The following is a 26,140-nucleotide window of genomic DNA, read 5'->3' as shown; positions in this document are numbered from 1 at the left end:
GGATACAAACTATGCTGGACAACATGGAGTTACAGTAATTTAAAGTAATTTTGCATATTTTTTCTCCCTGTCCCATAAACAGACAAACATATCAAGTATAAAGCTGTAACTGTGTTGCCTACTCCATTTCTGTTCACTTATTTCTTATTTAATTCTACTTGTATGGAATCCTTGAAAAAGCAAAACCTGTTAGAGAACTGAATTTTTGGTAAAACTGTTTGAGAAACTACATAAAATTCAAAATGCACACAAATTTCATAATTTATAACAAAGTCATAGTATTAATCTAGAGTTAAAGCTATGTATCTTTATTTCTAAATATATTTCCATCCTTATCAGTCTATCTAGAATATATACTCTGCATGTGTGTGTATATGTGTTTAAATAAATTGTTTTTATATTTATTTTAAATATAAAATTTACTTATTAATGTAATATATTTATTATATTAAATAAATATAACCCTTTATCAGAGCTCAAGGCTGATGAATTACAGTTTAGACATTTCAGGTATATCCCTCTATCTACTCCAATACAGCAAAAAAGCAAAAAGGAATGTCTATATAACAATTCAGCAATCAGAATCATTTCTTAGATTCTAATTTTTCAGTTACATTTTCCTGGCCTCAAAACTGTAAACTAATGAATCTCCATTGCTTAAACCAATCCTTTCATGGTATTTGCTGAAGCAGCTAGGAAACTAAAACATCACCCCATTCCCAGATTATGACCATGGCCTCCGCCCTGGCTGCCCAAACTCCACACTTTGGACCCTCCAATCCATCCTGCATGCCTATTCGTGAATTTAATTCTGTCCCTGCTTACTGGAAAAAATTTATATTTATTTGCAGACTTTTGAAAGCTTTAAAGTTTTGTTGTTTTGCAAAACCACAGAGAAAAAAATGAGAGTAATCTCAACTTTCGGTGGTCACAACTGATTTTTCTTTTCCAAAAACCTGCTTTGTTTGTTCCAACACTCTACTCTGTACAGGACTGTGACAACATTCCAAGATTTTTACAGTACAATGGCTTCTTGTATTGAGCACTGAACAGTTATATTGTTCATTTACAATTCAATTTGCTACTGAGGCAAATACTACTCAGAAACTTTCCATGACTACAATTCTTTTAAAAGGTCTAGTATCAATGACCAAATGTTTACACAGTATAGGGAAGAAACCATCTCTTAATGAAACCTTCAGGAAAAAGCAAGATAATTAACCCATCGTAAAATGATACAAGATTAGAAAAATAAGGACCATAGCAAGATGGAAGTGTGAATTCAGGATCTAAAATAATGGTCAACATATGAGCAAATATTTTAAGAAAACATATTTGAAATTACCAACACAAAGTGTAGCAGTCTTACTATATGGGTAAGCATATTATTAAATTGAGTTTACAAATACTGCATTAATGATTTACTGAATTTTCTCATCCTATGCACTTTTTTTCTTTTGAAAATATTTCCTCCCATTTTAAACCTTCCTTATATTTAAATCAGAGGGGAACACAGTATAATGCACGTAAAGCTAGTCGAATTCCAGCAAATGAAAACAATGAGTAAAACCACACTTGCCAAGTTGCTGCAAGGTCACTGCCCCAAACTGTGGCCAGGCTGCTTCAGGAAGTGCCAGCGCCTACAGGAAACTTGCTCTCACACTGTCTCAAGCAAGAGAGCTAAGCTTGGAACAATCAAAGGGGAGTTATTAATAAAACTCTGGGAAAAAAGGGAGGGAATTGTAATGGACCATATTTATTTGAAGTTTATGAGGAGGGAATAAGGTAATGATTTACCTTAAATCCAACCTAAAATCCCTTTTTTTGATTTAAATATCAAAGGTTTCAAATGCTACCTTAGACTTTTCTTTTGTTCAATTGTCCCTTGGTAGAATCTTCATCTAAAACAAAAATATTCCTGGAAGGTGATGGAGAGAGAGGTGGGAGAGGTGAAGATAACCTGGCCATGGTGAAACAGTAACATCTTAGGATGTGAGGTGCCCTCGTGGTCATTTTATTATTTTTGGATTGGCTGGAAGTTTATAGATAGACACTAACAATATTATCCTGTAGTTTGTTGTCATCAATTCTGACTAATCGAAAGTTAGGACTTAATTGTTTCAGTAGCTTGTAGGATATAAAAGCAGGAGTAAGAGATAACATAAGAACACTTGTGAATGAACAAAAGATCGAACTAAATGAACTAATGCTCAGAAGCTATTGGAGCACATTTACAATATTAACAGTGGTACACTTTCTAATTTTTATAGAAAAATGTTTGTCTATGCTGTAGCAATTGTTCAGTGTTAAATAGGCACAATGATACTGAAATATATTCTAAATAATGTCTCTAGAATGGAAATGATTTAAATCTATATTCTTTTCATTGAATACGACCTCTCTTATGGACATTCTTTTACAATTTTCTGCTATTTCCTTAATAACCTATAGAAATTTCTATTTTTCCCACTGTTGTCAGATGACTCCCTATTACTCACTAAAAGACTCAAGTTCTCTAATTGGGAGACTAAAAGCATTTATTGTGAGATGATTTTCTGCTGGGTATTGTCACAGGTAAATGGAGCTAAGCTATAAAGGTTAACATTGTGTCATCCTTCTTCCATGAGGTAGCTTACAGTCTAGTCTTTCCCCTACTGCTATTTCAGAGAATATGGCCATATACATATAAATATAAGTAGATACGTTGACATGTTTCCTAACATACATTATAAGCAAACACAATATTTTTTAAAATAGAATTTGTAATGAAATTTGGTCCTGATAAATTATGAATATGCTTACTATGTTTTAAAGATACAGTAGCCCAGTCCCTCATTTTTTAGGAATGAAAGCAAGTTAAAGAAAAGAGCAAAAGGAAATAGAAATGAGCTTGTGTCACACCCAAGACGAGCAGTCCAGAATGAAGGTGGGCATAAACTCAAACATGTGTGTGAAGAGAAAAATCTCATTGTTAGTGAGAGATGCTCGATAGAGAAACATAAAAATAAACAGAAAGCAAAATTTTCCCTGTTTACAATTTTGGCCAAAGCAGTTATCTTGGCCCTAATGCTAATGCTGGTTTAGTGAAGACTATACCGACTTATTGGCATTTGTTCTGATTGTCCAGCTGCCCTAGTTTTAGAAGTGAATGTGAATACCTTTGGTAGGAGCATAAAAATGCATGTGCTTTCTTTTTACTCATGATAGATAAGTGAATGTTTTATTTCTCTCCCCCATTATGCTCTATAATCCAAATGGGACAGTGACTGAGAATATGCAATGATTAGAAAATGGAAAAGTGACACTCCTGCTATGAATCAACCTTATTATAGGGAGGTGGGGGAAAGATAATTTAATCAGATCCAAAGCAGTTGTCTTTTCTAAAATGGAAGTTATCAAGATGACTATTTGATGTTCTGCATGAGGAAGAACAAAGGAATGTCAATACAGTACAGGATGTTGAAAATAGATGGTATATGGGAAAAAGCACAATCAATGCAAGCTAGGGTCTAGAGTCAACAGTAACATTGTGATATGCTTCCACTGAATGTAACAAAGGCATCATGCCAAAACTAAATGTCAGCGGGTGGGGGAATTGGGAAAGGGATGTGGACTTTTTGTGGAAGAAATAGAAATGTCTTCAGATAGAGTATGGTGGCCAAGGCATGTCTATACATTTAGGCTGGATTGTTCGTGAGAATAAAACTATTTTAAAATGAACAGAGAAAAAAATGAACAAAGAGAAACAAGAGCTAGAGAAAATGTGGAGGAAGAGATGTATTTAATCACTGTCAGCAGGGAAAAGAGAGGTGCAGTCCCTTGGAGGGCAGTGTGGTGGTTCCACAGGAGGTTGGGGGGTGGTTTGCCTTATGATCCTGAAACCCCGCTGCTCAGTATATACCTAGAAGAACTGGGTGTGGGGACAGGAATGAACATTTGCCCACTGGTGTCTCTGGCGCCAGTGTTCATGATCTACAATGAATAGAGGGTACAACGACTGAAGAATGGAAGGGGGAACTATGGTATGTACATACAATGGCTTACTGAGTGGCCACAAGAAGGAATGGAGCTCGGAGGCATGCAACTAGATGAATGAACCTCAAGAGCTGTATGTTGAATGAAATGTCAGGAGCAAAAAGACAAACTATCATGCCTCAATTATATGGATTAACTATAATATAAAAATTTGGTGAACTAAAGTTGAGAGCATGGGATATCAGATTGGGACAAATTGTAAAGGGTCCTAGATTGTAAGCTCTTACAGCAGTCACATATATTCAGTCACATATATACAGCAGGAGGTGTAACTGCTAATTCTAAATTCTCAGATACTGAGCTGTTTGTATATAACATGGTCTTTCCCCAAAACTTCAAGTATTTATGTGACACCAGAGACTCAGAGTTACAGTTCTGAAGCTAGGAAAATCAACAGTACCCCATAAAGGAACTGTTTAGAAAGTTGAAAAAGTGATCAGACATTGAGTAGAAATATGAATGAAGCTGATCTGGATAAAACTAAGGAATATCAGAAGACTGATTATATGGATTAACTATAATATAAAAATTTGGTGAACTAAAGTTGAGAGCATGGGATATCAGATTGGGACAAATTGTAAAGGGTCCTAGATTGTAAGCTCTTACAGCAGTCACATATATTCAGTCACATATATACAGCAGGAGGTGTAACTGCTAATTCTAAATTCTCAGATACTGAGCTGTTTGTATATAACATGGTCTTTCCCCAAAACTTCAAGTATTTATGTGACACCAGAGACTCAGAGTTACAGTTCTGAAGCTAGGAAAATCAACAGTACCCCATAAAGGAACTGTTTAGAAAGTTGAAAAAGTGATCAGACATTGAGTAGAAATATGAATGAAGCTGATCTGGATAAAACTAAGGAATATCAGAAGACTGAGTAAAAGATGATATCATCCATATTTTAAAACATCAACTTCTGTGTGAGACTAAAGGGAGAGATTATTTGGTGCAAAATTTATATTTTGGCCAGTGCATTTCCTAATTTAACTTGTAAGGTCAGTTTAATTGAACACCATAAGTACATGGAATCTTGAATAGGGCATGAGATTTTGTTGGTTTGTCCAGGTTACTGTGATACTCTGATAAATCCCAGAGTGATGTGGACAGTGAATAAAGAAATATTTGCAAAGTCCCCTTGGGAGAATGGGGATAATTTCTGATATTCTCACAAGCAGTGGGGATAACCAAATCAATAGGCCTAGCCCTCAGTCTTGGGGTTCACCCCTATGAACCTTATCCTGCAAAGGATAAGCTAAGCCTACTTCAATTAAGCCTAAGAATCATCCCCAGAGAACCACTTTCATTGCTCAGAAGTGGCCTCTCTCTCTAAGTTGACACAATAGATGAACTCACTGTCCTCCCCCTTCCCTGAGACATGACTCCCGGGGGTGTAAACCTCCCTGTAAATGGGAAAGAAATCCTAGGATGAGCCAGGACCCAACATCAAGGGATTGAGAAAACCTTCTCAACCAAGAAGGGGAAGACAGAAATGAGACAAAATGAAGTGTCAGTAGTTAAGACATTTCCAACAGAGTCAAGAGGTTATCTTGGAGGTTATTCTTATGCATTATATAGATATCCCCTTTTTAGTTTATGGTGTATTGGAATAGCTAGAGGGAAATACCTGAAACTGTAGAGATGTGTTCCAGTAGCCAGGTATTTCTTGAAGATGATTGTATAATGATACAGCTGTTAGAATATGGCTGTGTGATTTTGAAAATCTTGTGTCTGGTGCTCCTTTTATCTAGGGTATGGATAAATGAGTAAAAACTATGGATAAAAAAATCAGCAAGCAATAGGGGAAACAAAGGTTGAAATAAATTGAGTAGATTGAAATATTAGTGGTCAATGAGAGGGAGGGGTAAGGGGTATGGCATGTATGAGTTTATTTTTTTTTTCTTTTTTATTTCTTTTGCTGGAGTGATGCAAATGTTCAAAAAAAATGATCATGGTGATGAATACACAATTATGTGATGATATTATTGTGAAGCATTGATTGTAAACCATGTATAGAATGTTTGTATGCCAAGAATGTTTGTATGTTTGTTTAAGTTTTACAATAAAAATATTTTTAAAAAAGAATTAAACCATTGTATACTGGAAAAAAAAAGATGACTATGTGAAAAATATAGGCACTTCAAATTTTCAAATATGTCCCTACCTTTTGAGAATGAAATTAAGCTCCCTCTTAGAAATGCCTTCATGTGAACCATCTTTTTTGTAGACCTCAAGGCCACATACAGGCCTTATATATAACAACATCTAGGAGAATCTAGGAAGGCTTTTCTTTACCCTCTGCTTTTGCTATTTTTTGAGTAACCTAGGTAAGTTACTCAAACCTTCTGAGACTCAATTTTTTCCATTTATAACATATAAATTATCATACCTGTTTTATTTTATACACAATGATTTTTTAAAAAATATTGCAGTGCAAGAGTTGTGTTTCATATAATTGCAAAGTTAATTCTATATCTGGCACAGTGCCAGACCCATTGTAACTGCTTAATTTATATTTGTTCATTGGTTTCATGATTATAATGTGCATATAGCATGGTAATTACATTCATGCATCACCACTACAAATAATATAACTCCCCATGGATAGCTTACCTTAAGATCTTAGCTAAAATAATATGAAGTCCCAATGATTAGGAAAATATTATATCCTTATTTCTTTATCTTATCCTTAAAATTTTAATTATTTTGTTTTTAAAAAGTATATAATATACTTTTATAATAAAGTATGTATATAACATATATATTTATAATATATAATATATAATATAATATATATATATATATATATATATATATATATATATATATATATATATATATATATATATATATATATATTAGGGTGAGCTCAAGACACTAGTACTAATAAATGTGCAGACAACTCGTCCACAGGACATAAAGTCCAAACACTGTTGCTTGGACCAGGATCCTCTATAGGTTTCCCTGGCTTTTCTTCTAGGCTAGTTTCTCCCTCTGTATAAACTAATATCCAGATTTGGGAACCACGCACAGGCCCACTGAACCGTTACATGCTTTTGTTCTTACTGTTCCCTGATCTTTCCTCCCTCACCCTCCTCTACCTCGTAGTGACAACTCACCCTTCACCATAGCATCACTTGCATTATGTGGCTAATCCTAATTCCGTCAAATGGCCTCCAGGAAGAATCATTACCTCAGGTGTTATTTGTGTGCACTCTCTCTAAAGACATAAGATCCCACCTCTAGTATTTTATTGCTTTTTGATGCCATTCTTTCTTTAACAAACAATAAATCCTCGAGATTAGGGGGTCTCTGCTTTGTGTTTACCTTTTCCTATATATGCCAGCATACAGAATGTTGGTTGAATAAATTAATTACTTAAGAAGCAAACTAACAACGATATAGAAGTAGTTCTCTGACTCTGACTCTGTATGTCTAGGATAGCTGTTATCAGTCAGGGTTGGCAGAAAACCGATTGCAGTCTCATATGGGCTAATTCAGAAGAGTTTAACGAAAGGATTTTAAACAAAAGTTAACGGCAGTGTTAAGAATTCGCCAAGGATGGTGAAGCAACCCCCAGCTAGCAACAGCAGGGAGGTCATACCTAAGGAAGGGTTTTACCAGAATCTGAGATAGAACTAGAGCTGCAGGAAAGAGGGCTCCAGGGCAGGGCTCTGACCTTTATCAGAGGAACTTCAGCTATTGTCAGTCCAAGAACAAAGAGAGATAAATATCCCAGCTTCTTTCTTCCCACCTTCTGTTAGACTGCTGCTGCCCTCCATGGGTAGTATCCAGCCAGCAATCAGAGCTTTAGGAAGCCTGGGCCATGCAGTGCACCAAGGTCAGCCTTCAGGTACACTGATAGAATCGGGGAGGGGTGAGAGTGGATCCCTGAGAGCGAACAGAACACACCAGCCAGCCAGCTCTACGTTTGAGAGAAGTAATGGTTTTCTTCTCAGCCACGTACCACCCACCAAAGAATGTGGGCATATTGGCTTTCTTTAGTCATCTGTGGCCAACAGGCAGCCGAGGCAAGCTCAGGAGAAATAATGAGCATGTGGCAGGTAAATTGACATGTTGGATATTACAGGAATGTTTTTTAACCTAAAAGCCTGCTATTTATGCATGAGAAGTTGTATTATAAATGGATTCTGAATAACCTAAAAGGAGCAGTGTTACTTTAAATAGTGGGCAATTTACCTCCTTCGTTCTGGTAAGGTTAGAATTTGATTTGTGATTTCTTTGATTCACAAAGTCACAGTGAGGGAATGGGCTCCCAGGAACTATACAGCATGTCAGCTGAGTAAAAATGTCACAGGAACTTTCAAGACTACTGAGAGCTGCCCTATTCTATATACATTGCACATAAACCCTCTGGTTTTTTTTATTATTATTATGAATTGATTTATGGAGTATGTTGAAAATAATTACTTTTCTGCCAACAAAGATATATATAGAATTTTACATCCACAATTTTAGGTTTGGCTTTTATTCAAGGCTCACCACAGTCACAAATTCATAAGGCTTTTAGAAATTTTTCTCTCTCTCCACCTTTCTTCCATCACTCCTGACCCTCCTTCTATACATTTGTTTTATTGATGTGAAAACTGAATCCTAGAAAGTTTAAATGATTTACTCAACATCATGCAGCCATTCATGAAGAGATTTCCCTATTCTTATTTAGTAGTTATTTCCTGATTATACAGCACATGAATTCCTCAGTTTTTGATTCAGCCAATTCTTAGACTGATTTTAAAGCCAGATGCTTTGCATTCAAGCTTATAGCATTATTCTAGAGAACAATCCTAAAACAGAAGTTTGAAGTAGCTAACAACCAGTTTTCTCAGGTAAAATGAAGCATCAGGCATAAAGATATTGAGTATGCTGAGTAAAGACACAATACCCTATGAAACCGTTTTTATTTTGAAAATTAGACGGTATATAAGAAAAAAATGAGAGACCCACTTAAGGATATTATTCATTGTTATCTGAAATACTATACCTGCTTTGAATTTCTTTAGAGACTTAAAAAGAGAAATGAAGCTGATAAGAGAAATGACAGAAAAACATATAATGCATCAGTATTTCTAGCAGTTATTAGATGATTTGCCACTTCATATTTAAACCAGTTAGTTTTTACCTTTATGTATGCATGCCGAAGTATTTGCTTTATGTAGTTGCCTGAAAACTGATAGATCTTTTATTTTTTTGTGTGTGTGGGGGGGGAGGTTAACCATCAGAAATCTGTTTTAACCCCTAATTCTGCTTTGTTCCTTCAGGGAAATTTTACTGGGCTGACTTTTACACTTCTTGGTGAGTCTTCCAATAGATGTATAATTACAACTAATTACCTTTGTAAGTAGTGAGCTGGGCCGGCTAGTGTGGGGATGGCTCACAGCAAAGCCTTCAATCACAGGTTCCTTGTTGCAATTTGGAGATGGCTGCCCCTTCTCCTCTGTCCTTCTCCACTTCATTTTTGCCACCTTCCTTAGCCAGGGGACCAGAGGCAGCTATATTTCAGCTTAATATCTCCTACAGCTGTACAGATTCTGCTCCTTAAGGGTCTTTCTCCATGTCCTCTGTGGTCTGCCCAAGATCCCACCCCCAAACCCAGCGTTCCATTGTGATAATCCAGTAAAAACATCTCTGGAAGGGACAATCAGGATTGTGGCACTCCTTTGGTGAGACCCTTCATGCTTCAGGTCCTTGCTTCCTCCATCATTTAGATTCAGATTTATCATGTGATCATTTACTTTTGTTTTTCCATTTTTCTTACTTTTCACTATATGTAAAAATGTGTATATCCTTTATTGGTAATTTAGGTTGATTTCAAGGCAGGGGAGTAGAGTAAAATTGCCATACTCTCTCATGTTTAATTAGAAATCACATACCTCATTTTGGTAATAACTGCAGGATAGTTCCCATATGGATGCACCATGATTTAACCAGCCCTTTATTGGCGGGATTTGGGTTGCTTTTCTATAGCAAATCACACTGTAATGAGAGTTGTACATATATTTGTACACTTATACAGATACATGTTGGAAGAAATGCCTAGAAATGGAATCACTGCCAAAGGAATGTACATGTTTATTTTGATACACATTGTAAAATTATTTTTCAAATAGATTATACCAACTTTTCTTCCCACCAAGAATGTATGAGAATGTCTCTTTTCTACCCCTCAAATTTCATCTATATTAAATACTATTGTGCAGAAAAGAATTAACACAGACCTAAGAGGTTTATCCTTAACAAGGCCTGTTCGCAGGTTGGCCCTTGTTTAGTATATGTGAACTTTACTGGTAAACAGCTACCTACACTGATATAAAACTTACCTTAAATGATAAGAGTGGCTCACAGTGCCTAACCCGTGCCAACAATAAGGTTTATGCTGAACACTTGCTTTGCTTCTGGGAGTCTGGAATTTCCATAGGTGCTAGATAGAGGATGCCTCTGTGATAAGATCCCTATAAAAACTTTGGACAGGGTGGTGCAGATTTCTCCCCTGCTATACCAGAGACCCGGTGCCTGTCCACATGAAAAAAAACTTTGGACATTGAGCCTCTACTGATCTTCCCTAGAAGACAAATCCTTGGACCTATCGTCACAGTTAGTTGCTGGAGGAACGAAGCAACTAAGTATATTCTGTGCAACTCCACTAGGAGAGGAGTCTTGGAAACATACACCTGTTTTCCTCCATCCTTCCTTCCTGTATGTGCATGTGTGTGTGCACACATATATACACGCACAACTATATACAACTATATATATATATATATAGTTGATTTAGCTTTATATCCTTTCATTATAATGAATCTTAGCCATATGCTGAGTCCTGTGAGACCTTCTAGAGAATCACTGAACCTGGTGTTATTCTTGGTTAACCCCATCACAACAACCACATTTTTAATCTACTAATTTGAATGGTAAAAATGGGATTTAAAAATTTTACATTTAATAATTACAATTGAGGATTAGCATACTAACTGTGACTTGATTCTATCCTTTGCCAATTTTTATGTTGGGATTTTTGCTTTTTTCTTAATGATTTGTAGGAACTCTTTACATATTAAGAAAATTAGCTCTTTGTCAATTTAAATGTATTTCAAATATTTTTTTCTTAGTTTGTTACTTGGCTTTTAACTTTAATAATATATTTCCCACAGCAGGATAATTATCTTTTTTAAAAATGTATCAAATATATCAATATTTTCCTACATGACCCCTGCATTCTGCAGCCTAGATTAAAGTGGGCTTCCTCATTTTAAGACTTAAAAATTATGTGATCTTTTTTTCTAGTAATTTAAAAATGTATTTTTAAGTCTTGACTCAATGTGGGCTTTGTTTTGGTGTAATGAGTGACAGGATACAGTTCTTTTTTCTTCTTCTTCTTTAAATGGCAATCCAATTGCCCCCAAACAAATTCATTAAAAAAATCACTTTTCCCCAAAATTGGAAATTCCCTTCATCATAAACAACATTTTAGGAATGGGGTGATCTTTTTTCCTAGACCCCATTCTGGTTAATCTGACAAATTCATGCACTGACATCAAATTATTATTCTTACCATTCCTATGGAATATAATGCATTTAATTAGCTGGGGCAGTCTCTTGTCTCTATCTTTAATTTTCTCTAATATCCAGGTTTGTCTTGAATGCTTATTTTTACATTCAATGCTAATTTTACATACAGGGTATAACTGATATACTAAGTGCGTTAGGCAGGCATACATCTACTTTTTTACTTTTGCAAGTCTGGTGTGATCTGCAGAACTTCTAAAGTTAGGTTTATTTGCAGATTTTTTTTGTATTGATGCTTTCATTTTTCCCCATCATAGCGCTTAATTAATTATTGTGTGCATCTAGGGAACATATTGATTTTGGGATTTTATCTTTGTGTCCATCATCTTATTGAACTCTTTTGTTATTTTTAGTATATTTTAAATTAATTCTCTGGAGTTTTGCAGTGTATAAGCACATCCTCTAGAAAACAATGTAATTTTCCCACCTGCTTTCCAATTTTCATTTATATCTCTTTTCTAAGAACATTGACTAGTACTTACAGATCAATGTTAGTGGTGGAGACACTGCACTGTCCTGCCTTATTTTAGATCGTAAGGGGAATACTTCTAAAGTTTCACAAGTGAGCATCTGCTAGCTTTCATTTTGATGATGCTGCCCTTGCCTTTCCATAGCTATAAAATTATATCTGTTTTTCAATGAGGACATTCTTTCAGCCTCTTCTGGCAGTAAATATTGGACCTGTACATTTCCAATCTGTGGATTAGGTCTTTCTTGATTTCAGTAAATTCTTTACATGTACATCTAGACATGTATTTTCATGCTATTATGATTTTCATGCTCCTATCTTCAGGAAAACCAGTGTTTTGCCTTGTGTACTCCTTTGTTTGTTTCCATATCATCATTTTTTTAAAAAATTACACTTCACTTAATTTTCTCAAAATAATCCCTATATTATTGATGCTTTTACTACAGAATATTTTTCCACTTTTTGCTGCTTCTAATGTGAATTTCATTTCTGTTCTTGTTTTGTAATTCCCCATTTCTTTTCCGAGCTCTGCTAGATACGTCACTCACAGACAATCTGATTTATCAAAGAGCAGCATTTAGAAGATCCAGAGGATATCATATCCTTTAGATAATCCTCAATGAATATGATGTGCACAACAAATACAGCATAAATGAGAAAGTCTTTCATACCTCATAACATAGTAACTTACCCAAGATAATTTGCCAGATAATTTCAGTCTAGAAAATGGATCCAATTAATTGTATTTTTTCTAAATTAGGCTACTCATGATTAAGTAGCCTCTACTTAGCTTACTTTCTGCTAGTTTCCCTTTTCTTCTCTGGGGAGAGTTATTCCATTTTATAAAATGCAAAAGAAAATTATTCTTAGCTATGGCTCCCTAGGTTGTCATTTAGAGAAGATTTTGTTTATAAGGTAATTCTGAATCTGCTATAAACTTGGAGAAATTGCAAATGCACCTTATTCTATCAAACTCACTAAATAAGGATCTGAATTCAAAATTCTAACCCTCTAACCTCTAAGTAATTTTTTTTTCCACTATAAGGGCAAACAACATAATTAAATTCACCTAAAGAAGCAGTATCTTTTCAAGGAGAATTGCTCAAGCTCTAGATTTTGAAAGGAAAGTGTAAATGAACTCAAGTAATATAGTGCTTAAACATGAGCAAAATATAAACAATCCCAGGAAACCTACAAAGGCTCAAAAAGCTGAAAAGCGGAAAAAGTTACATTTGGGGTAGACCATTCCAGGTTATGCACATATGTATTCCAGGACTTGGCATGTTTTATATACTGTCCCTATCCATGATCTTGACAGACAGACAAAGGTAGTTAATGATAATAAACGTTACCTCAAATCAGCAGCTTTTCCAGTTTTGTTAGTACACATGACCTCCCTGGTTTGATATCCAATTTGAATGTCCCAATATTTGTTCTCTTGTCTGTTCTGTCTGTTTCTATTTCTCTTTTTCTTGATAAGTTCTCGGGCCTCTGGATCCTTTACTCCTTTCCCTCGGTCCTTCTCCCGCTCTTTATTCTTCCCACGTCTCCTCGCCTGTCTCACTTGCCGTGAGTGGGGCACTGAGCATGCGCTCCAAGGACCCACGTGCAAGCTGTACATGCTCTCTTCAGCTTCGCAAGGACCAGACTGGCACACCTGAAATTCCGTCAGGTTTGGACAGCCAGAGCCTCCAAACTGCGGGGGTGCCACCACGTGGCGCGTCCGGTGCTGGAGACCACTGCCACAAGTCTTGGAGCATTCTGACCAGGCAGAAAACTCAGACACAATGCAGTCTTGTTGGCAAGGGATGAGGCAAGCCTGTTCCAGGAGAGGCTTGGGTTCAAAATACTCACAAATGCTATCCTCTGCAGGAATGTCTTTGCCTTTCTGGATGCACGTTATCTCTCTCACCTGAATGCCTTCTTCCCCCTTAATGCATGTAAGGGGCCTCTCGAGGCTTTTTGAAATCACAGGCTGACACTGATTCCAGGGGCCCAGCCTCCAATCGTACAACTCTTTGTGCCAGTCACAAACTTTGAAACAATTTTGCTGGTTATCGGGTCTCTCTGGCTGCTTACAGTTCGTATGCAATGTCGTCCATCCTTCTACATGGGCACACCACACGGCCCTGGTTTGAATGCCTCCTGGGCCGCATTCATCTCCCATGCATCGACCCCACGGACCTACAAAACAACACGAGAGTTAACAGCGCTACTAGAAGAAAACTACAAATTGCTTCATGTTCCAGAAAGACCTTTCAAGATCTAGCACATTAACTTCCCTGAAGTGTTATAAAGTAGGTCTCTATGCATGCCTGTTGCAAAGTAGTGATCTGAACTAAGTATTCTTGCAAAAGGGGAACTGTGTCACAGAATCTATATAAGGTAACTGCTGGGACGATTTCAGTTTGGGCCTTTTGGGATTACTAAAAGTTTGCTTTTATTCATTTCCTTTATTTTAGGTAGTTAGAGGATCTGTCTCATAAAGGGCATGAGAATTAGGTACAGTGAAAACCCATTACTCCTGCCTCACAACCATCAAATCATTTCAGTAATTGACAAAGAACATGGCCCCTTTTGAAGAACTTAATTTCCTGCAGTTTTTTTCCTTTCCTGGGCAATTAACCATTTTGTAGAACATGTTCTCTTCTACCTTGTTCATTTTTTATTGTTATATATTTATGAGTGCGAGGTCTGACAGCTGTGTACTGCATTTGCTGGCAGAATTTAAAGTGTTTACTTTCTGGTAATCAAAGCAGGAAAGTGAAAATCTTCATTTAAGCACTTTCTGCCTTTAGACTTATCAAACTATTAATTTTTCTCATCACTGCAGTGATGTATAGAGCTGAGTGAAGGAATGTGGATTTAATTAAAATATTCTGCAATCTTCAGAAAGTTGAAGAAGTATTTGGGTGCTTTATCAATTTATTCATTTCTTCAACATGCATTCTTTGTTATTATAGAATTGCTTTACGGATAATCAAGTCAATGGTTTTAGTATGAAATGTGGGCTTAGGAAGTACAACTTTAGAATCCTTAGCACAAACCAAAACCTTCTAATATCTGCATAAATCATTTCTTTTCCTAAGGTAGATAACATGATTTTCAGTGATTTAACAGACAAATCTTGATTTATGAAATAGAGAACTATACTGTTTTGGCGTTGTAAAGAAACATAAAGAGCCTATAATAACATGATCTTCAAAATATATTGCACAGAATTTGAAGAATCCCTTGACGCACCCTAGAGTTATCTCTAATAGGTTATGTGGGAGGGTAAGGGTCAGCTCACCATCCTCTTTCCCCACTGCTGCTTTCATAAGAGGAATTCCAGCTTTATAACATAACTTTTATACATAATGAGATTATGCAAAGGATTTTTACAGAAAAGAGGCTTTTGCTGCTGAAAATCACCTAAAGTAGGCCAGTGGAATCACTCTATTGGGTGAGAAAAACAAGAGACAAGAAAGTGAAGTGATTTCCTAAGCTCACATCTTGAACAACTAACAAAACCATCCTGGATTTTAGATCCCAGTTTTTTTGACTTATAGACAAATATTTATCCTAGATTTCTGGGCAAAGGCTTTGATATTTCCTTCTAGACAAAACAACTGTTTTTTTTTATATTTCATATGAAAAACGGACTTATACAATATTATATCTCATTGTTTCACTAGGAAGATGCTTGCAACTTGAGGATGATACCGTCATTACAAATGGCATACTTGGGCTGTAAATATAAGAGAATGATCACAAAATGTTTTGCTAACAAATCATTATTATATGAAAATAAGTATTAGGTATTAGGCATATTCAAATTCTTGTGTTATGAAGTTCATATGTAAAGAATTTAGGGACAGTCTTCCCTGAGTGCTGATGTCAAAACTTGAGGGGCTTAGAAACCTGAGTGGAGTGTCAGTGGGTTTGTTGCATCTGTTACAGTGCAATCCCTGAAGATGTTTTAATCTTATTTTATTTTGCCAAAGATGAACGTATATATTCACAAATATGTTCTTTTTCTACATATTCAGTTTAGGAATTACAGAATCTAGGGCTCCTCTCAATTAGGGAGTCTAATTACATATATGTTACATATAATTATATATAATTAATTCCTTACATCTTTGACATTTCCTTCTTTTTCCCCATTGCACTTGAAAAAATAAAAAAAAGTACTTACTACTGATAATAAACATAGCATATAAAACTGATTTGACTTTGGAATCTCAAGTTAGTAGTTAGCTATATGCCATAAAGTCTAAATTTCAAAATATAAATGTCTCCCATTAACTCAGAGTCTAAACTACAGAAGTAATTTAGGAAAACCTCTTAATATGTTGTTGTTTTCCAATCCTTGGCATTAAAGGTGAAATTAGACTAATTAATTAAAGCAAGGTGACTAAGAAGTTCATCTTTTCTCCCACAGAAAAAGCAAAAGTACTTTTGTAGCAAAGTTATAACTTTGGCACTTTAAAAAAATAACTTAATTGCATATTTTGGAGTAGGTTGCACTATTAATAAGCATGCCTCAATTAATTGATGGAAATTGATATTTTATTACAAAAATATGAATTGACTTCAAGTCTTTATGCTATTGCTGAGTAAGGAAAACACCCTTGCCAAAAATAACTGTATTTTCCCTAAAGAAGAAAACACTATGAAACAGAAGTGTGCAATACTAGCTAACCCTTAAGTGTGAAAATAACCCTAGATAAGATCAGGATATTAAGGTAAAGATATTAAACTCTTATACAAACTTAATTTTAACAAATGATCCCAGGCTTACTTACTGAGTTTATTCTACAATAAAAATGAATTTTGGCTACCTGGAAAATGATTATGGTTTACTAACATCAACTTAGTGAGAGTTTCCTTCTAATACAATCTCAGAGCATCCTGCATATCTTTCATATCATGTTATCATAATTTCTATTAGTTTATTGAATAGTTGTTGGCTAAATCTGTGTTTGCCATGTTAGACTGACTCTACCACCCCTTAAGGACAGGACGTGGTCTGTCCTATACAACAATTATAGACCATGCTCATAGAACAAGCTGTATAATATTTATTGAATATGTGAATCAAATCAGAAATCAAACCAAGCAAATATTTTTCCAATTAATTTATGATTCTAGTGATGTCAGCTGCACAGTTAGTTGAGGATAAAGACAAAATGTGATTTTCCTTTAAGCCTTTCAAATATATCATTGATCACTGTAGATATTTGATGTTTATCTAGCCATTGAAAATAGAAGATACCAGTAAAATATTTTAATAACTTGAAATACAATTACGTATTCAATTACAATCAGAACCTATGGTGTAAACCTGAAAACTTACAAATTTTGGTGTTGTTTTAGTGTTATTATATATATTTTAATAACTAAATATGCACAATATTTGTCTTAAATTGGCATTGCATTTTGGACATATTTTAGATGATCATGGGTATCTTAACTATAGTATTTCTTATTAGAGTGTTCTCTTTACCTTTAGAACTAAAGACATTTCTTTCTTTCTTTCTGGAACTGATTTCCAAAATGCATATAAAAGTAAAATATTTTATTTCTACTCAAAATGTGTAAAAGCCCTTAGAAATAAAAAGAAAACAGTACGTGTAGAAGTTTGATGGTACTGGCATCTTATTTATGAAACCATGAGTCAAATGTTCGTTTCCTACCCTGTGAAGAACAAAAATATTCTCCCAAAGGGGGCCAGAGAGGATATTTTTATTCTTCCGTTTGAGGGAACTAATTTCCGCAACCAGTAACATCTCTTTGAACACCTGTCTCTCTGTTGCTTCTTCATAGTTATGACCCCACCCCAGAATCTGGTAAATCAATGCCAATATTTTCTGATAAACTGCATATAAAATTAACAGCTGATGTGTTGAGATATTGACAGAAGTTATTTCTAATTTAGAATTCATCAAAAATATAACTTTGATAATTCTTACTTCGATGTTCCTCACTGGATATGAGTAACTTGACACATTGTGTGCCTGTGTGCACATATTTTTGCCTATTTTAATTAATAATTATGAGTATAAAAGCTTTACATTCCCATTAACTTAATGGAATAATTGGTTACAGTCTATAGTTTGACCACATCTTTTAATTTTAATCGCTTACTTTTCGGTGAATTTACTCAATTATTTTGTTCAGAATGATGAGTGGTTCATTTGTAGATCTTAATATCCAAGGCATTATATGCTTGATGCCAATGCAGCTGGAAGGAAGAGACTGAGTCAACAAAACTTCTACACTATTTTATATAAGTTGATAATGAATTAGAGTCTCTAATGATTACTCAGACAACTAGGAAAAGTGCGTATTTTAAATACAAATACCTTTCAATTCCCATTTCAACAAGATTATCCCAAATTTCTATTAACCACCTACCTACAGATAACACTACTGGTTTATTTTATTCCAAGAATATATATGTTTAGAACCAGAAAATAGCATATCTCCACAAAACTCCATGGTAATCTCTAAAAAATGCCCACTGAGGCTGAAAGAAAAGAATAAAATGCATGAAGGTACCAGCTAAAGCGGGAATGGCAATATAATCATGATTGAGCCTAAATAAAACTCATTCACCTAGCAGGCTTTAGCTTAAGTCTTATCTTTCCATTGCACCCTGGGTATTGCCCGTGTGTCCAATTAGCAGGCCTCTTGAAAGATCAGATTTTCACTATTGTATACTCAGTGAAGGGCTGTCTACTACCCTCCAAGCAGCCTTGAAATCATCACACACTGAACAGAAAGGGACCACATCTAAAATTGCTCTTGACAGCTAAGAGTTGTTAGTACAATTTGCTACCATGTTTCAAAGAGTGCAAGTGTTTTAAAGTACAATTTGAAAGCAAACTATGCTTCCTCTGTAAAAAAAAAAAGTGAAGTACTCTTCCAAGTGCCATATGAGAATGTGATATTTAATATCAAAAGTGTACATAAATGTTAAAAACCCAGCCCCATATCTCACATTACTAAAATAGAGTGGGAGGTAGTGGTGGGGGGGGTGGGAGGTGGCTGGGGGTAAATGCTTGAATTCAAAAAGAGCATGAAGAATTGACACTGGCTTGAAATTTTCTTCATTGACAGTGGCTTGAAATTTGCTTCATTGATTGTTCTTGTGTATGATTATTTAAAGCAAACTTGGAATCTAATTGAGCAATACAAAGGATAGACAGCTTTCTACTAAAGGTGTTGGATAATACCCCCTTAAGAATGGAAATGTATTTCCACATTCAGATTTGTAGGACTGTTTATTCAGTATCATGCTAAAAACTTCTATGATACATGTCAATAAATATGTGTAGAACACTTTGCCTCACAAATCTTATGTAAATCAACAAAGAAACACTGGATGTCTTGTTACACTAAAAAGAATTTGAAGCAACTGTTTATGTACCCAAAATATTTATGTAGTGGATGAAATCGCAATACAAATGTTTTCTCTTATAATTTTTATCAAATTATGCGAAATTATGACAAAAACTTCAAATGAAATCTGGTTGGCTAGTTTTCCATGGGTCAATGTTTTAAATATAATTCTTAACTAATTTTCCAAAAGTGTTGATAAAATAATGACTATATCTTTATTCCTGCTAAGGAGGATTTTATAAAGTGCCTATTCTCTTCATGTCATTCAAACCTTCTCTTTATTTTAGTCTACAAAAGGTAACCTTTTACATTTAAAATTAGTAATTTGTTCACCATATTCAACACTTGCTTATTCTAAGTCTTTTTTTTTTTTTATATGTCAAGGGCATGAGAACAATGAAAGATTGAGTCTAAAAAAAAGGCCATCTTATTGACAGGTGGCCAGCAACTGTTCCAAAGAGCCATATAAAACATAAACACTATAAAAGTAGCAGGAGAAAATTATGCAAACCACTTTCTGTTCTTGCTTGCTATAAAAATCTCAAATGAGCCAGTTTCTTGTTTAACTAAATATGTTTACATCTTTCAAATGAGATAGTGTGTTTTTTCCTGCTAGATTTGGTTATGGAACAGTATGTCCTATTTTACCAAGACCAAAGGGTGCACAAACAGCTTAGTAAGATACTAATTCTGTCTCTTGATTGTTACACAGTACACTATTTTAAAATTCACAATTCACAGAAAATTCAAAAAGGCATTTATTATTTCTATTTGATTTCCTCAAGCAAAGCAGTATAGAACTACTAGAAATGACTTCTGAGTATTAGGAAAGAAAATTCCTCATAAATCTTATAAACTGGAGGTAACTAGTATTCCTACTTTGCTATCGTATTGCTAGGCATTTAAATATATATGGAAATAAATTTGGGATGATGCTACAAATTGTTTTACAATCTGCTTTTTAACTTGAAAACATACTATAAAAACATTTCTATTACAATAAATGAGAGGGGCTTAGAGGCCTTTATTTTATCATTTTTTTAGATTTACAAAGATTGAACCTATTAGCTAATTAATCTTGTTTGCCCTTCATATCAACACAATTATTATTTTGTTGCATCAATTTAACATGATTTATTTAATTAATCTTCTATGTGGGCGTTTAGGTCTTTCCGAATTGTTTTCCATATTATAAAGAACATTACAATGAACATCCACTGTTGCATACTGTTCAGATCATTTGATCAAACTTGTGCAACATTTCCAACTGATACATCTCATATTGCACAACTGACCAACAAAATGTACCAGCTTCCCCTCCCACCATGAATTTATGAGCATATTTTCCCCCTGACATGCGCAGACTGCTATTTATCCAAGAACGGGTTCCTCTGAGGGAATCCTACGTTATTGTCTCAGAGCGTCCTTTGACTATTCTGACTAAAATCACAGGCTTCATTCCTTTAAATCCAATGTTTTCTGTACAGTGTTTTCCAGAAAGACCTCGAACATCTAGAGAATTTATAATATCCTTTTATGTTTTTCAGCGCTGAAACATAATTTTATTTGTTTTGTGCTAATTTGATCATTTCAAAAGATTCTAGCTGAGGATAAATGTAAACATGTGGACTGAGATAACAGTCCCATAGACTGGCAACCCAAATGTCTGGTCTACTGTGCCATTCAAAAACATACTAATTGACTTAATGAAACATGTGTGATCCACCTAATAGAGCCCTCCGGGTAGACTTGTGGACTTGGAAACAATTAAATTACGAATGTTTTATTGACCTTAAATACATTAAGATTTCTCGTTGAAGAAAAACAAAAGGAGAGCTCCTAGCTTCTTTGACTTGAGTTTTAATTTAATTAAATTTTAATTTAATACGTAACTCTCAAATGAGAAATCAGTTTGGTGGATAAAGAGAGATCACTATGAAAGTCAACCTGAGTTTTCATCTTCAATCAATAATTAAACTTTAATAAGACATTATATAAGAATATCAAATTAAATGCATGAAATTAGAGCAAGTTCTTTAAATGTAATGAGATAATTATGGAGGAAACAGTGACCAGGACAGCTGATTTAACATGTTTGTTCTTATGAAAATAACCTCCTTGGGCCTTGGTTCCCCATTTTTAAAATGTAATAAAATATGAGCCATGTCATTGATTCCAATTCTCCCATAAAATTATCTGAACCATAAGCCAAGTAGCAATATTATAAGTAATACTTGTCACAAAGATAGTGAAATGCCTTTCTCTCAGGCAAAAAATTCGTATTTTTTTTTTCGAATTAATATTTAAAGTCTGTATGCATCAATGTTATTTTTTTTTAGACTCCATTAGAGGAGTAACTGGATCAAAGAGTAAACACAGTTTTAAAGTTTTAAAAACATGTTGCCATTTGATTTTCTAGAGAAACCTGTGGAAATACACATCCCATTACTTCAGCATTGATTATTATAATAAATTCTTTATTATTTTGATAAACACACATCCATCGTTTTGAATTGAATTTTTATTACATATGACTTTGAACATAATTATTTCCTCTTCTGTGAATTATTTCTTCAATTAGTTTCTATATTTTCCATCAGATCACAGAACGTTTCTTTTTATCTTTATGTATTTATCTGATGACATTAATATTTTCTAAGATATTTAAAACACATTTTCCCCATGTTTTATATGTTAATTTTGTTTATGATATTTTTGATAGGGGGAAGTTTTACTGACACTTTCTTTTGCTTCTTCCATTGACTTTATGCTGAAAAGATATTTTCAGATACAGAGATAACATCAATGTACATTAAAAGTTTTATCTACTTTAACAGTTCATTTAAGACATACATACTGAATCCATCCAGAATTTGAGTATGTTAAAAGTCAAGCTTCTAAACCTTTTATTTTCTACACAGTTAGGTGATTTTACCAAGAATACATGTATCTACAATTTAAAGATACCTCTCATTAGCACCAAAACATGGCAAATAGGGATGCCTTAAACACTGAATTCCTACATTGATATATTTTATAATCACATTCTATTCTTTACTGGTAGAATGTTTGGCATGCATTCACATGTGTTATGATCTTGTTTGATATTCACATCAAGTGCTAGATATGAAGAACAAACAAGATTGATTTATTCCATCTACCAGGTTCAATCTTTGTAAATTAAAGAAAATACATGAAGTCATATAACTGTTCAAATGTCTCTATTGTTTCATTGGCTACAGGTAATCATCACAAAAGGCAAAAAAAAGATAAATTAGCTGTATTGGAGCAATCCAGAGAATTTAATTGCCATAATGAAGAGTCCCTGATTTTTAAATAAGGTTCCATTCAAATAAGAGGATGTCAAAGTCAATGTCTTAGGGAAAAGTATTTCTCAGGATGACAGACTGCTAAATCTTTACTTTCCTTCCAAGCTTACAAGTGTAATCAGAAAAAGTTGTGATTGCTAGAGCTTTGATTACCAAATATACAAACATTATATTGGTAGCTTTAATGCATATTAAAACTAAAAAAACTCTATATGAACAGTTGCACGGTCTTTCTACAAAACATCACTCCAACCCAAAAAAGTAGGTAATGGCAACAATACAACTAACTTGAGAGTTACATGGTATTTGAGCATACGCAATATGTCCAGTATGTCCAATATATGATAGACAGCAGAACAGTTATGAAATAGGGATAGAAATTGTTGATCATAACAAATATGTAAAATAAACAGTACTGAAGATAGGCCAAAACATTAATATAGTCTTTCAAATACTGCATAAGAGAATGAATTTAAGGCAGCAACATCAAATCTAGTGTATATGTTGCTATTGATTGAAATAGGATATGTCTCATCACTGACATCAAAGCTCTTTGTATGGTTCTGAGAACTACACAATGATTCACTCAAATCTGTAAATGTGTGACTCACACAAAACTTTCTATCCATATCAAACTACACATCTCTGGTTACAAAGGTCTCAAAGTGAGCTACTTTTGGAGAACATGTATAATCAACTTTCTGAGCTGAAACTAAGGGAGCCAAATCAAAAGGTTAGAGATCAAATCCTTTATAATCCTTCTCCGTACCTCAGGGGCCCCTGATTAAAATAATAAGTGAAGTCTTCATATATCCAATTAGATTTAAAAGCATGTGGACATATCCTGGTTTACTCCAAAAGTGGGACTTGAGAAAAAAGTTGACATGCAAGTTGTTTATTTTAGAAGGGTGATCCCATGGAGCAGAACTAAGGCACAAATAAGGAGGGAGGGATCAAGGGAAAACCAATAAAAGGTTATACAATAAAACTGACCACTACTAAAGGTGAATGGTTCTGATTTTGTGGAAACTTCTGAGGAGCTTTAAAAAATACATCTCAGAACTGGCAACTCAGAGAATAGAAGGGTAAAGCATCATTGGCTCCTCTTCCTCATTGCTGAAAGTTGCTTGAAGTAGCTCATAAGAAGTTCCCAAAACAGTCCACCCCTTGCATCACTCAGATCCCCTCATTCTTCCTTATTAAGACCAACTGATCCCAAAATAGCTTTCAAGATGATGACCAGATCAATATCTGCAAGGTCAGACTCCATCTCTGGTACTAGGTCCTCTAATTCAGCATAGTTTAAGAATGTGGGTATGGATGGCACACACTTCTGAACTTGTTTATGGGGAGTGATGAGAAAGGATCAATCTGACTTCACTCATGGTTTCTGGCCCATGTAGTGGCATAGCACCATATTTTTTTCTATTGGCTCAGCAAATCTTGGAAGGCATTTCTCCAGTCATGCAATTTATCTCTTTAGTAAGCCTGTAATAGCAGATACTAGCATTCTATTAAGACAGCTGCTTCATAATGAGATATGAGGAATGGCCAGTGGATTCCATTGTCATTGCCCATTGTCACTTCTCTTTATTATAAAATGGATCTTTGAATTAAGCAACATCATGCAAACATAGGATACAATACCAAGATACCGAGTACACTGCAAGTCCTCTGATCTTAAAGCTTGAGGTCAGATGGCAAACCCATATCCATAGTCAGTATCAATTCTGATAAGGATGAATTGCTGTCCTTTCATGATATAAATTGTATGGTATAATCAGTTGGATGACTGCTGCTTGCAGGTTTGTCCTTAGCAGTAGCAGTAGCTAGATCAACATTGTCAAGAAGGAGCCTATTCTGTTGTGTCCATACATAGACTCCATCCTGATACTATGGCTGGTATGTGGTGGCTGAAGGGAGAGGCTGGCTTAACATCCTTAGATTAAATTTTCCTGACTACTTGGATATTGAATTCTGCCTCTGATGCAGATTCTCTATGAACATTAATACAGGCCACAAAATCCACCCTTTGAGTCAAATTTCTTTGGACATCCATATGGAACCTTTCCAGACGTCTTTGTATCTGATCAATGAGCTACGATTTTGCCATTGTTCAGGAGTTCACAAATGTCTGTGCCTTTGGCTACCTCTTCATTGATACAAAATGAAAAACTAAATGTAATTCATAGCACTGACCCTTAGGAGGTTTACTCTTCACCATTATATGTTGTGTTGCAGCAGTCCATTTACAAGTAGCACAACACATCATGCTAACTCCACAAGTGAATCACTTTTTCTCTTGCTTTTATAGATGGTCTCAGAAAATCCTTTATCAGTCATGAAGTGAGAGAGAGAGAGGACTCTATACAACTGATGTAGATGCCATGGAAGTTTGTGCAACATGTTTAGGTAATTTACTTGGTCTTCTGGGCCTAATCCCAAATGTTCCATTTCCAGTACACTCTGGAGTTTTCCTGTATACTCCCAAATATTTTACTTGATGGGTTTTATAATAGCTAGCTCAGGATAGGCAATTCCAGACAAAGTCACTTATGCTGAGTAGTCCAATACAGAAATACACGATATCTACCAGGGACCAATAGCAAGCCAGTATATGTTTTATTTGTATGTATGCATTTGCAATTTTTTCCCTAGTGATTAGTATTTCTCTTCTGCCTGAAAGAGAAATAAAAAAAGCATGACATTGCTCCTAAATCCTAGGAGTTTATGCCACAACTATTCTATTAGGGCTAGACTGAGATTCCATATGCCCATTTTATCTATCACAAATATGTCTAATTACATCAGATCTTCTGGGTCATTACAGTCTGAGTAGCTGGGCAGCTTGCATGGCAGCCTAGACCTGTTGGAGAGGGCATTTGAAAGGGTTTCATTTAAAACTTACAGTCTGACAAGTCAAACATTAAAGAGACTATGGGAATACTCCCAAGTGTGATATATGCTATATTTAGAATGCAGTCTGTGGTGACCTTCCTTTAAGGTGGCCCCAGTGATCCCTGCCTCCTGGTAATCATGACTTTCTGTAATTCTCTCCAACATTGAATAAGGCTGACCTGCATAACTATTAGGATGTTGCAGAAATGTTGGTAACTTACAAAGCTAGGTTATAAAAGATATTATGGCTTCTGACTTGCTCTTTGTTGGGTCACTCAATCTGGGAGAGGACAATTGCAATGCTGTGAGGATGCTCAAGCAGTTCTAGGTAGAGGTCCACATGGTCAGAAACTAAGGCCTCCTGCCAACAGCCATGTGAGTGGCCAGTGTTCTGCTTGGAAGTATATCTTTTAGCATCAATTAAAACTTCAGATG

General features: G+C 35.0%; 1 protein-coding gene across 1 annotated transcript in view; it reads right to left on the bottom strand.

Moving 5' to 3' along the window:
- Positions 1-26,140, bottom strand: part of THSD7A (thrombospondin type 1 domain containing 7A) — a 454,108-nt gene that overhangs the window by 248,457 nt on the left and 179,511 nt on the right. The window contains exon 2 of the mRNA XM_077122733.1: positions 13,442-14,273. Coding sequence (XP_076978848.1) covers positions 13,442-14,273 — 832 coding nt within the window. The remainder of the gene's footprint in view (positions 1-13,441; positions 14,274-26,140) is intronic.

Source organism: Tamandua tetradactyla, chromosome 1 (genome assembly GCF_023851605.1).
Source record: "Tamandua tetradactyla isolate mTamTet1 chromosome 1, mTamTet1.pri, whole genome shotgun sequence".
Lineage (NCBI taxonomy): Eukaryota > Metazoa > Chordata > Mammalia > Pilosa > Myrmecophagidae > Tamandua > Tamandua tetradactyla.
This window is presented reverse-complemented; position numbering and strand designations above follow the sequence as displayed.